Genomic DNA, 13,600 nt, shown 5'->3' with positions numbered 1-13,600 from the left:
AATCCACTTCAGTGTCCATGTGAAACACAGCGATACCGTTCCTCTAATCAACATCTGTCATGACCTCCTTCATAATAATGCTGCACTAATGTTTGATTGAGATGAATTCAATCTTCAGATCCTCTGGAAAAGCAATGAGTCTCTGAGGAAGCACCTGCTTGCTGGCACCGAGCTATTTCCACAGTAAACACTGGAAGAGTGAGGAACGCCATCCGGAGCGGAATAATAAGGGGCTTTCCCGCAGCCATGTTTACCTCAGAGCAACTTGCCTCTGGAACAGCTGCATAGACCTGCTCCCAGCCACTTTACTGCAGACCCAACTGCAGATGTGTCTTTTAAACAGTGTGAAAGGTGTCCTTTGACTTTGGTAATTAAAATATCATAGTAATGCATCATTTTGCTGTAGATATTATACTGAACGAAAATTACGAAACACAAATCAGGAAAACATAAAATGTTTGACGTCTGCAGTCTGACGGGGGGTGGGGGGGAGTCGAAGCCCTCCTGAAACTCATGAACATCTCAGAGGAACAGCAGAAGTGGCTGTTGAATGCATGGGGGAGTTCAATTGTTCCTTGTTTATTGACAATCACTTTGTCTTTTTAAGGCAAATGCGGGAGCGAGACCGTCTCTCGTTCCATGTGTGACAGAGGAGAGAAACGGTTCCCACACAGACAGGAAGTCAAAGAGGGGCCTCTTGTGATGTAGAGGGGGATCAAAATTGAGGAAAGAGTGTGTTCAAATGTGTGTGTCTGAATAAATCAAAGCTTTCAAACAACACTGACTGAGCACTTAGAGTACAGCCTCTTGTAAATATTCAAATTATAATGTGTATTTCATATAATAAATGCCCTGTGCGGCTACACACACACACACACACACACACACACACACACACACACACACACACACACACACAGAAAGTAGCATGTGAGCACATGTGCAGACGTTTTCAGTCACATGCAGTGCACACTCACATTGATAATGGGAACTGAAAGCGTTCATTGGCAGCATGTATGCTTTTGGCACAGAGGTGGCCAGGACTGCGCTAGTAAAGGAGACCCACGCTCCTGGTCTTTCCCACCGTTGTTCAGGTTATCCTGTGGGGCCACTTATGACCCTTCTTCAGGCAGGATGCAATGTCTGGGGACCCCAACAGAGCTGTACACAAGCATCCGCCACGGCCCTGGGAAGAAAACAAGGGCTGATGGAAAACCAGAAGAAGAGAGTATAAAGAGAAACAGCAGTTAGTAACCAGGACGCACTCAATAACACTCACCGTGCACCTGCAGCCTGTGTGTGTGGATTTGTGTGTATGTGCGCACAGTGAAGTGAGGTTGTTCCTTCAGAGAACTACAGCACAGCACAGTCCCCACACACAGCACAGGTGGTCCAAACAAAAACCTGTGAAGTGTTGCCCAGAGAGTAATATCCCCACGTTGCATGTTGTATAAAGCCCCCCATAGGAAACAAACACTTCCGGTGCTGTAAGATTTATTGTTCCCTGCACTTATAGGTTACAACATACTCTGAATGATATCTTCCTCGCAGGGTTCTTTGATTCATTCTTAATAACATCTCATAGCAATTTAGCATGCAAACCAGAAACAAAAGGGTCATAATTGCTGCTAGATAACTCAAGGACACATTGTTTTGTGTTTCTTGTTTCCATCACTGGAGAAGAGGGGTGAATTCCCTCTTCAGTGCATTGTGTGGTGAGAATAGGAAGGACCTGGTTAACTGTGCTGTATGGTGTGAAAACCCAACGCATTGTTATACTTTGATAGATTGACCGCACATCAGCTCGCAATTCATTTTCCCCAATGTGACAGACTTTGCATCTGCATTCACATCCGCACACAGACGTCTGCAGCAGACGCAGATATACAAGCATTACACAAGGAAAAATCCCCAAAGTTCAACACTACTCAATCATTTCTATATAGGAGGTCAATGTAAGGGTTATCTATTCATAGAAATGGCATGAATTTAGAGAGAAGCTGCCAAAGTGGCTTGGAACGGACCTACTTTAGGAAAGCCAGGGTTGAAAACATGACTTTCTACGCCCTCCAGTGTCAACTTTGGGGAACACCAACAAGCAGGCAAATTACAGTACAGTAAAATTCTATCTTTTGTGCCCAGATGTAACCAGTACACAGACATTTTACAATTCTAATCCAGAGTAGAGTTTATCAATTGTTGTTATCGCTATGTGTGTTCCTGTGCTGTTTGTCCTCTCTAGTCCTGCACCCGACCTGGGACTACAGTTCTTAGAAGCTCCTGTGCCTGCACCAGAGGAGAGTTTTGTGGTGTTATTGCTCATATATTTATTTGCACAGAAAAGAAACGTTAAAAATACAAATCAAGACATTTGTGTATAGGAGAGCTGATAAGATTCCTCCGCAAAGAGTACTAACTGAGTCAACTTTTATTAAACCCAGTATCACAAATCACAATTTGGCTCGGGGGGGGGGGGGGGGGGGCAGCCTTTATCCTTAGACCCTCAATTCCGATGAGGAAACACTCAACAGATGCACAGTTTCTCTTATAGGACTGACAAACAATTAAAAATAAAAAATACAGATATATGTAGATTTTAAAGCATAAAGGATGCTTTTGTACAGTACTGATAATAAGTGCTGCTACTAGCCTCAATCACCTCAGTACAGAAACAAAAATGTCACATTAAAACATTTGTTATTTACCATTATAAACATGCATTTGACTGAGGAACTAACAGAGAGTACTAAAAACAAATAATAAATCCTTCTGAAATCATTTGGTGATAAGAAAAATTTATTCAGAAATAGATTATTAAAGATATCTTCACTCCACAATGGCTGCCCTATATATGACAGCACCTCAGCTGCTCTCATTATTGAAAAGAATCCGCATTTTTTGGTGATTCTGGCCCCTGTATTTCTTGCTATCCGATCAAAACCATGTGGAAAATACAGTACTACTTGTGTTATGTTCCAGTTTTTGGTCAGCAGGTAATAAAGGTAAAATGATGCTTGCAAGCAGAGAAGGATGAGGAAGTAAGGGGAGCGTCCTTTGTCAAGTTAATCTAAAAAAAAATCTACCTTAAAATATGTGAAAGTAGAAAAAAATAGCAATTTGCAGATCTGGCACAATAATAAGAATTAACACTGGAATACCACTGTCACCTTGTCACATAAAAAGCACTAAAATATAGAATCTCTACTTTTTCTTTTTCAATTCCACCTTCGGTCTGCACAGATACTGCCATTCTTCCCATGAGCCATGTGTGCACATCATTTCTCTACTAGGGGGTTTCAAGACCAGTCCACCAGTCCACCTTGTGGCAGGAATGTGTACTGCTTCGCTGTGAACATTCGCAGCAGACGAAGTTGCAAAGATGACATGAACAGCAGTGGCTTAAACCACCAGAGGAACTGAGAAATATGTCATGGAAACCACACTCTCTCTACCACACCTTATCCCCCACACAGACACACATACAGTTTACAACCACTTTTCCACTGCAGATCATATTTGATATGCATGGACAATTGCATTTTAGAAAGAAAGATCACAATTACATTTTAAAACAATGATGGACTGTCCACCAGGACATGATGAGATACAACTGTCCATATTAAACTCCCTTCTCTTCATAATCTGACCAGCAAATCTGGCCTTGGCTGTGATTAGCCTGGAGATGCATCATATTCATCTGCCTCAGTTTTTTAACTAGTTGACGGTTTGAGTAAAGTGAACTAACTGGAGTTCAATCAAGCAGGCGAGGTGATCTTTGTGCAGCCAAAGAGGCAAGAGAGGGAGTTACTGGACAAAAATAAATGGACAGACTGTTATCTACTTACAGTAAACTCAGCCCAGTCCCCCAGAGGAGGCCGTGGTCGTCACTGTGTGTGTGTCTGTGTGAGTGTGTGTGTGTGTGAGAGAGAGAGAGACAGAGAGAGAGAGAGTGAAAGAGCAAAAGAGAGAGAGAGACTTTCAGAAACAAAATGAGCGAGTGACACAGTGACAAGCAGTCGCCCCTCAATAAGGAAACTAAAGACATTTTACATCAGGAGTGCTTTTGAAGACACAGGCCAGAGAACAAAGTCAAGGTATTTATCTCTATGTTTGTCTCAGGCTACAGACCGCTATGCTAAACAATCACACCAAACAGAGTAAACGTTAGAATTTAGGTTTTAAATGGAGAGCATTAAAAGAGTTCACGGCTGAACATTGATGGAGTTTTACTGGCCGCCGCAAAGTGACATAATTAATGATAACCACTGCAGAGTTAATCCCACAGGCGCTTATGAAGGGTCACAATATTGTACATGAAAATTAATTTAGATTTAATTTATTTTAATGGAAGTATTTGATAAGCTGCCGAAAAAGTGAAGAGGTGGGTGAATATAAAGCCTCCTTTAAATGATCAGTTTCTCCACACGCTCGAGCTACACTTAAATTAATTGTTAAAGAAAGTGTCACGGCTCAACAGCTGTGTGACTTCCACTTATAATATTACTGCTACAGTCTGAATTACGCATCATTGGGTACGTTGAGGTAAATTATCATCAGAAAGTCAAAGTATCTTTATATGTGATTTAAAGCCATTTTAAGGTTTATATTTTTCAGTATTCCTGTTGATGCTGACATTAAAAATTAACAGCTAGATCAGCAATGCGTGATGACACTATGAAGTCCGAGCTTCCTACACGCTGAGGTTTTGGTTGTTTTGGACACTGTTGCTGTGTTGCCTGTTTGCATGAGCAGCCATAAGCTTAAACTTCCTTGATGAAAATTAATCCACTGAGATCATTCAAATATACCAGTGGCTGTTTGGTTCAAGTGATGTCTTCATCCATCAATAAATATATGAAAAACATGTTTTCACAATGACAAATATAGAGCGCATTTCTGTAAATTTCTCTTATCAGTATGTGTAATGCAGTGTGACAACATGGCTGCATCTTAAACTGTACACGCCAATGGTGCCATACAGAGATGAAAACACATTTTTCACTTCCTCTTATGGGGAGCAAAGTGTAAAAGCGTAAGTGCACTTGTACCCGAGACAGAAAACGAACAAGAGACCCTCCACTGATGATTTAGCAATTCTGAGCGAGTTTAATTCATTTTTCAGCGCCGGGCATGAACTCACAGCCTCGCAGGCCCTGCAGTGGGAGGAGCGGAGACTGAGAACGGCTCCAGTAAAGCTCATCTGCTTTATCAGGTAATGAGCGCCGAAACGAACACGCTGCAACTATCTGAGGCTCTTAGCAGGAACTTAGTGCGGGTGGTGGCATTTGATAATGTAGAATGAACTGCACGGCATTCTGCTGCATGCATTGCACCATTATACTGAGTCAGTCCTGTCAGTGGTATGCACTATAACCGAAGAATATTTCCATTATACATGCAGGATGGGCTGCGCATGCAGTGACCAGAAACAAGTAAAAGATGACAAGTTCTACAAAAGAAAACACAACTCTCAGCTCTCATCAAATCACATAGTGAGTAGACCAATTAAAGGAAACAGCTTTGCTTACTTTAACTATACTAATTTACTATGATTTTAAATTGAATTAATCTTTTCGCTGACTTGCTGCGCAGTTTGAATATTAAAAACTGTTTTTTTCTATTCAGGCACGGAGCGGAGACACCTGCTTGGATAATGGTAATCACTGTCCACGACACACATAACAAGCTCTCTGCTCAGAATAACAGACCGTGTGTTGCTGTGCAGAGAGACATTGGCGGCAGTGAGAGGAGGCTACATTTTGCGATTGAAATCTCAGTTGGATTTCCTCTGTTCTCTTCTGGGGACAAGATGAGATTATTCACAAAAGAGTTTTCGTGTCACAGCCAGAAAACGACAGAATCCTCCTTCCTCTGAGAAGAACAGCTTTTGCAACGTGCAGCCAAACAGTCAATAAGATGAAATTACCGTTGCCATCGGCTCAAATAACTCTCTGCTCTGCTTGTCTTTAGATGACATCGTGTTCGTGGCACAACACGACTTCAAAGCGACCAACGACAGTGATCTACCCTTCAAAAAGGGAGACAGACTTAAGGTTTTACAAGAGTAAGTAGCCTCCCTTGTCCTCAGTATACAGTATGTGTTAGAAATGCAACTAACAACATAATCAATTAATCTGTAGATTATTTTCCCAATTAATCATCAAAAAAATGGGGAAAATGCTCGTTGTAATTTCTCAGAGCCCAAAGTGACGTCTCCAGATTGCCTCTTTTGTCCAACCAACAGACCAAAACCCAAAGACTCTTCATTTACTGTCATGAATGATGAACAAAAGCAGCAGATCCTTCCATTTAAGAGGCTGGAACCAGCAAACGTTCGACAGTCGGATTATGACTAAAACAATGTGCTAGTTGATTAATCGACTAGTCATTGCAGCTCTAGTGTGCATCCGGAAACAAGCGACTCAGTATTTCTAGTACAAAAGGAATTGAAACGATCTGCCATGCTTGTTTGTTGGCAGAAATGGAGAATGGTGGGTGGCGAAATCGTTGTTGACTGGGCAGGAGGGCTTCATACCATGCAACTATGTGGCCAGGGCGGACACGCTGGAGGTGGAAAAGTGAGAAACAGTTTCATACACATTATCAAACCGCTTGGGAAACACAGTTCAGCACATAAAGCGTGTTTTGCTGTCGTCTCTTCTGCAGATGGTTTTACAAAGACATAAGCAGGAAAGAGACCGAACGGCTGCTTTTAGCGCCTGGAAACAAACCGGGTGCCTTTCTGGTCCGAGAGAGTGAGACCAGCCCAGGTGACTACCAACAGTCTCTTTTCGTGGTCGTGCCACAAATTAGGCACATTCAGAAACGTGACATTTTTTTTAAAGCCTACATGCAGCTGTACTAGCTTTGATTTCCCCCTTAGGGTCCTTCTCACTGTCAGTCAGAGATCATGTGCAAGAGCAAGGTGATGTGGTAAAACACTACAAGATCCGCTGTCTGGACAAAGGTGGCTACTACATCTCCCCCTCCAACACGTTCCCGTCCCTGCAGGAACTGGTCAAATACTACACTCGTAAGTAATAAATGCATCACATCAGTCCTCAACCCTTCTTTCAGAGCTACATCATTGATCTGTGTCATAAATCAACCGCGTCTTGATTTGGACTCTTATTCGGTTCACTGCTGTGAATGATGCGACATCTACACTGACTCTGAGTTAAAGGGGGAAGTTAGACCCTTGTGATGCGCTGTGCATTTCCTGTGTGAGAGGAGAGATAGTCTTTCCACTCCTGTGACTAAACCACAAGATAAGACGGCTAAACCCAGTATGGCCGCCAGTGCTAGAAGAATCTCGAATTTCAGAACCACTGAAGGAAACGAGAGCTCATCAGACCTGCCCTGTTTCATCAACTGAATTTGACAAATTGTGAAAAGAAAAAACACTGTTCGCGTTATCACATGTGTCACGGTTTGGCGCAGGTACAGCAGACGGCCTGTGTCAGCGGCTGTATGCTCCGTGCAAGCCGAAGGCACCCCAGCAGCCGTGGGCGCATGACGAGTGGGAGATTCCCAGAGAATCCCTGAAAATGGTGAAGAAACTGGGGGCCGGGCAGTTTGGAGAAGTGTGGATGGGTGAGAGAAACTAAGAATCCTGTCTGCATTTCAAAGCCAAGTCAGTAGCACGCAGTGAGTTAAGCAGCTCGTTTTAATCCCCACTGCAGGTTTCTATAAGAACAACCAGAAGGTCGCTATTAAGACCTTAAAGCAGGGAACGATGGAGCCGGAGGCCTTCCTCCAGGAGGCCAACCTGATGAAGCAGCTGCGGCATGAACGACTGGTGCGCCTCCACGCCGTGGTCACGAAGGAGCCCATTCTTATTGTCACCGAGTTCATGATCAATGGTAAGACAATGAGTAAGAGGAGGGGAAGGGGGCTTTTTGGTGATTAAAGTCTCTCCAATGAGGGGTTGATAGATTGTGCTCTACAAAGAGCTGCAACTAATATATTCATTAGAATTTAATCTGGAAGTCAGAAAATAGTGAAAAATGTCCCTTGTATTTTTTTTTCCAAAGTCCAAAGTTAATAATTTAGCAATTATATAAAACAGATAAAGGCAGGAAAAAATTACTTAAACTATTAATTGATAATCAAAATAGTTGCAGATTGATTTTGCAACTCTGGCAACAAATAAACATGAATACGTGTTTTTTGTCTGTCTTTGTTTAAATAACCCGAGACTTCTCACTTAGTTCTGAGAAACCTCAGTGTGAATAAAACACATACATGGAGCCACAATAAAATGAACATTTATACAATATAATGCAATCACATTTAAGGGATTAAAAATTACAAATGTGAATTTATGTGACTGTGAGTTGATTCATTCTATGGTTCATTTTGAATCCATAATATGAGGTGTTCATGTGCTGGATTGCATTATGCAGTAAGATCTGTTGGGGAGAGCTAACTGGAACACTATAAACCAGGGCTTCTCAAAGTCCAGACCTCGGGCTGCATCCGGACCGACCGACGAGTCAGTCTGGACTCAGCGCGGCCTGCGGGTCACATCCAGCCCGCCACATTCCCGTCCGGCCTGAAGGATATTCATGAATTCAGAAAATGTGCGCATCTAATGTTACTCACCAGTGGAAATGGTCCAGTCCAGATTAAGAGTCACAGAGACTCACAAAGTTACTGTTACAAACTGTTAGATGTGAGAGGCGTCGCTTGGGCTTATTTTCATGCGCCAACTGTTGCATTGAGTCTCAAACTGAGTATTTTTTTGCTTTGCTTCCTGGAAATTGAACTGTGGGTTTTGTGTTGAAAAAAGCACGTAATTAACAGTTCGCCCGTCCTACACAAACGGAAGCTCGCGCAGAATCACCAAGCTTGTCTGTTAGATGTCAGGCTGCTGGATCGAGTTCACACATTAACATCAGAGAATTTTATATCAGCTCCTAAATCGCAGCTACAGAATGTGCCTCCATTTCTCCAGCACACAATAACTAGTCTAAACGTAGTTTAGAAGACTATGGAAATGTGGACTAACTGTCGAAAACCTTGTCTGCCTCAGTTTCATGCTGGCCCAATCACAAGAGATGTGAACGTTAATTACTTGATTAAATATTATTTTGTTGTCGCCAGTCGTTCCAGACCCAGACCTGGAATAAAAATGAGATACGGACATTTGCCCTGCCATGAACTACAGCCTCAAAACTCACCTGAGAGCTAAAGGCTTCACAAGCACACCATTTACTGCAGGGTTGTTGTATTGAATTGCTCTGTATCAAGCAGGCGTTGCATTATCTCTCTGTGCACTCCCTTTCACTTCAATTCACGCAAATTCATTCGTTTGAAAATGTGGTCTGCCGTTTCTCATGATGACAGAGTTGTGCTTCTCCTTTTCTCGTTGGCAGGATGTCTCCTGGACTTTCTGAAAACAGACGAAGGCAAGAAGCTCAAGCTGAATAAGCTGATAGACATGTCGGCACAGGTGGGGGGACTTTTCATCCCAATCACACGGCTCGTGGCAGCACGAGCTCTGTCAACGCACACAATAGGTCTGGCGTGTGACATTTCCGCCACACCGCCAACCCACCCCCCCTCGCTGAAATAATGAAAGCTTCATCTCAGAAAATACACAAACCCGTGTTTTTCTCTTTGCCCGCGAGCGCTTCCGCAATTTTCCCCACTGCTTTCTGTTTGCAGCAACGTGACATTAATATTTAATTGGCTGATTTTAGCATTGGTTGACAAAAACAAAAGCGCTAGCCTTCTCGCTGACCTCAAGGTCTATTTATACACACCAGCAGCTTTACAGTAACGCTTCGAACGTCTCTTATAGCATGTGCTTTGATACCAGTCATGATGTAAATACACATGGAAACTGTCAGCAGTAGCTGTGTGGTTTCTGTGGTGGGGCGTTTGCTCGTCTGGCTTGAAAGCCTCGCCCTACGTCAATTATTAACATCCGGACAGGAAATCGTGCTATTTTCCATCCACAGTGAGCTCCCCCAGAACTCTCCTCCAAAAAAAGCATTTTCACTTCCTGAGAGTTGGCACATCCTGTTAAACTTCGCTGCCAATGTCAGACGCATGAACACGAGTGTACACACATACCGCGGCTGCACAACTGCATTTGCTCGGCTGAGATCTGTGCACAAGGAGGAAACAGACACAAACAGTGTGTGTGCGAAGTCTCCATTTATTCTACGGATTCAGTGTCCTGTAGAGCAGTGGAGTTGTCTTACTTATTGGGACAAATTTGTGAATTAACAGCTGACTGGCTTTGCATGTGATCTGTAAACCCCTCAAAAAGGTGGTCCCAATATTCCTCTTTTCCTTCCCGTACGACAGATAGCTGAAGGTATGGCGTACATCGAGAGGAAGAATTACATCCACCGAGACGTGCGCGCTGCAAACATCCTGGTCAGTGAGACCCTGCACTGCAAGATAGCAGACTTTGGCCTCGCCAGGATCATCGAGTCAGAGTACACTGCTCAAGAAGGTGCAGTATGAGCAGCGTTTCCCCACACTGGATAATAATTGCCTGCAGGGCCGGAGCCATGCTTTTCAGAAATATTGAGGTCATGAGTTCAGGTCCCCCCAGTGCACCCTCCATCCCCCTAAATTTTAACCATCATGAAGGTTTTGTCCAGAGCGACTCACTGTAAGTGCACCAAAACTAAAAAGGAACAAGAGATATCTGCCGGAAGTGTGATCCTCCTCAGATGGAGGCGCTAGCATGAGGTGTCGAGGTGAAGTGTTGTAATGCTGTTTTAATTACTGCCTGGAATAAATATATAGAGTCTACAGATAATACAGTCAGCCTATAAAACACTCACCATCTATCATTTGTAATCTCATAATTTAAAAAGTAATTAAAAAGATAATACTGAAGACATTATCTCAGTGTCCTCAATGGTTGTGGCCCTAAATGCATCATTCAGACCCTTCAGTTAAATGCACATTATCTCAACCACAATTCTGACAGCATGATGCGGTTCTCATATGTCATTTTGTATTACGATAGCAACAAACTATATTGTGAAATATTAAAACTTAATGAAATTCAATTGAGAAAAGATTTTGGGACATAATGATGATGGATACATTTCTGTTTTTGGCCAATCCAGAGCATTAGGCACCTCACAAATCAATCACGTTGATGCGAAAGACTCGTGAATCCAGCATTAGCCAGCGTTGCCAGAAAAGGACAAACACAGCCAGAGACATTAAAGAGATAGACTGTGCAGTAAATGATAAAGATGGTACAGCAAAGTCGCTACCGGTAACCAAATCTCTATCATCTCAGGGTGTATGCTGTCGTATCGCCCCACGTTCAGAAGAAGAAACACACATTCACACACACCCACACCCACACACACACTCTGCAGTTACCACCCAGTAAAATTAAGCAGTTCTCACCCTCTTTCTGCCAACTAGGTGCTAAGTTTCCAATCAAATGGACGGCTCCAGAGGCCATCAATTTCGGCACCTTCAGCATCAAATCGGATGTATGGTCCTTTGGGGTCCTCCTCACCGAGATAGTCACCTACGGAAGGATACCCTACCCAGGTACGAGAAGCGAAGCACAAATTCTGTTTTACTATATTGCATTACTCTGCAGGGAAGTAGACTGCAAAAGATGATAAATAAAAGTCCATTAAAGCGTCTGATTTCTCTTTTTCCTAATCAGGGATGACCAACCCAGAGGTGATCAGGAGCCTGGACAGGTCGTACAGGATGCCGTGTCCGGAGGGCTGCCCCAAGGAACTCTATGAGATTATGATGATATGCTGGAAGCAGAGGCCCGAGGACCGGCCAACTTTTGAATTTCTGCAGAGCACTCTCAACGACTTCTTTATCGCCACGGAGGGACAATACGAGATGCAGCCCTGATCAAAGAGAAAGGAAATGTTTCCCGTTGGTAACCTGAAGAAAACAAAATGTTCCAAAAGAGAGACTTGAATGGATCAAGGACCAAACAAACATCTTTATAACTGATACAATTTTTTTTTTCTTCGATTGGACACATTTTTTTTTTACAGCTACCTTCTGAGTGAATGTAAAAGCTATTTTATGGCTTCTTCTGTCGCTCACTGCGAAGAGAAAACATGTTAAAGCCAGAAAGGAAATTATTATTATACTGACTGCACCTGATGACAGCCGTGGAGCGTGAGGACACAGAGTCAAGACTGATATGCCACGATTCAAAGGACTATGGAAATACGAATACACCACATGCATGATGTAAGAAAGACCTTTGGAGCCGAGGAAGTCAGCATAGGTAAAGCTCAAGATTAAACATTTGCATGGTACAGAAAGCAGCCTGAGATTACATGCACAATATTTTGCACTTTGTTTAATTCCCAGAGTCATTCAGCAGACACATAATAAAGAAAAGGGCTTTCTAAAGAGAATTTATACTTGGATACATGTCGTTTTCTAAATAAAAATATCTGCATTACTTAGAAGTTTGCTTCTGTATTGTCATTCCGGTTGCCTTAAAACATTCGGCATCCGCATTTAGATCACAGATTTGGAGGCTACGATCGCTTTTTAGATTTTGTTGTTTGAAGTAGTGATCGCAGTATTTGTTGTAAAGATTTGATCAGTTCACTGAGATGCGGAACTCCATTGCAGATTTTGTGTGCTTAATATAAAATTTTACAAGAAGAGACGTTTTTAAAGGCTTTTTTTAAGCAGTGGGGCATTATAAAGAAGACGGCACTCTGAATTAAACAAGAATGAAGGAGGTTTGCATGCACAGGATGTCCCATAAAAGGAGGAAAATGTGACAATGATGAGTGCTTGCAACCCGAAGACTGACTTTGCGACATGAAAGACGGCCTAACAGCGAGAGACAACAGTAGCCTACAGGAAGCCCTTAAAAGCAGCTGACCCCGACCAAATTACAGTGGTTTTGATCCTCTAACTAAACCATCCCAGGGGGTCCCAGACAGTATCTTGGAGATAAGAGAGTGAAATAGCCGCTGCAGCCAGGGGTTAAACCCCACTACTTCCTGAATGGACAGGAAACAGGAAGTGTGAGTCAGCATTCCTAAAATGCCGCACAGCAAGGACTCCCTCACACGCCAAACTGGTGAAAGACTATTTTTTTCATATTTTTCACCTTAACAACCCCAGTATTGGTATTTGTTGAGAGACACTCTGAGGGAAGTGTTTTATTCAGTTATGGTCAATAAAGCTCCTTTGAACTGAGAGGGACACAGAGAGACTTTGACCTTTCATGTTAATTCATGCAAAAAAAAAGATGAGAAAAAAATTAAATCATCTCTCATTAACTCTCATCAATCAATAGTACAAATACCATCATCATGCTAAGTGTTGTCTGCCATGAGTCTGGCAATATTATCACAAATGTAATAAGTGACTTAATGTTCATGTACTTCTGGCCAGCGTTCCTGTTGCATCATCAAAATAGCGTGCAACAGTGATTGACAAGGTTTTATTACGAGAGAGCTGAGCGCTTAAAAAAAAAAAAACATACGTACACTTTGGAGAGTTTCCAGCTGACAACAAGAGCAGAGACCTGCATCAACAGCATCATCAGCATTAACTCAATTAAATGCATCCCAGCGTCAGATGCCACAGAGGCAATCTGTGCAATATCAAT

The 13,600-nt window shown here is 42.7% G+C and overlaps 1 protein-coding gene across 1 annotated transcript; it reads left to right on the top strand.

Moving 5' to 3' along the window:
• The first annotated feature begins 3,979 nt into the window (after positions 1-3,979).
• Positions 3,980-13,157, top strand: blk (BLK proto-oncogene, Src family tyrosine kinase). Its single transcript, XM_041958105.1, has 14 exons — positions 3,980-4,094; positions 5,123-5,212; positions 5,402-5,492; positions 5,626-5,656; positions 5,971-6,064; positions 6,480-6,578; positions 6,667-6,770; positions 6,884-7,033; positions 7,441-7,593; positions 7,683-7,862; positions 9,378-9,454; positions 10,318-10,468; positions 11,407-11,538; positions 11,660-13,157. The coding sequence occupies exons 3-14, from the start codon at positions 5,403-5,405 to the stop codon at positions 11,860-11,862; spliced, it is 1,464 nt and encodes a 487-aa protein (XP_041814039.1). The 5' UTR covers positions 3,980-4,094; positions 5,123-5,212; position 5,402; the 3' UTR covers positions 11,863-13,157.
• Positions 13,158-13,600: the final 443 nt, after the last annotated feature.

This window comes from Chelmon rostratus, chromosome 18, assembly GCF_017976325.1.
Source record: "Chelmon rostratus isolate fCheRos1 chromosome 18, fCheRos1.pri, whole genome shotgun sequence".
NCBI classification, from domain to species: domain Eukaryota; kingdom Metazoa; phylum Chordata; class Actinopteri; order Chaetodontiformes; family Chaetodontidae; genus Chelmon; species Chelmon rostratus.
The sequence above is the reverse complement of the archived record's forward strand: the minus strand, read 5'-3'. Positions and strand labels throughout refer to the sequence as shown.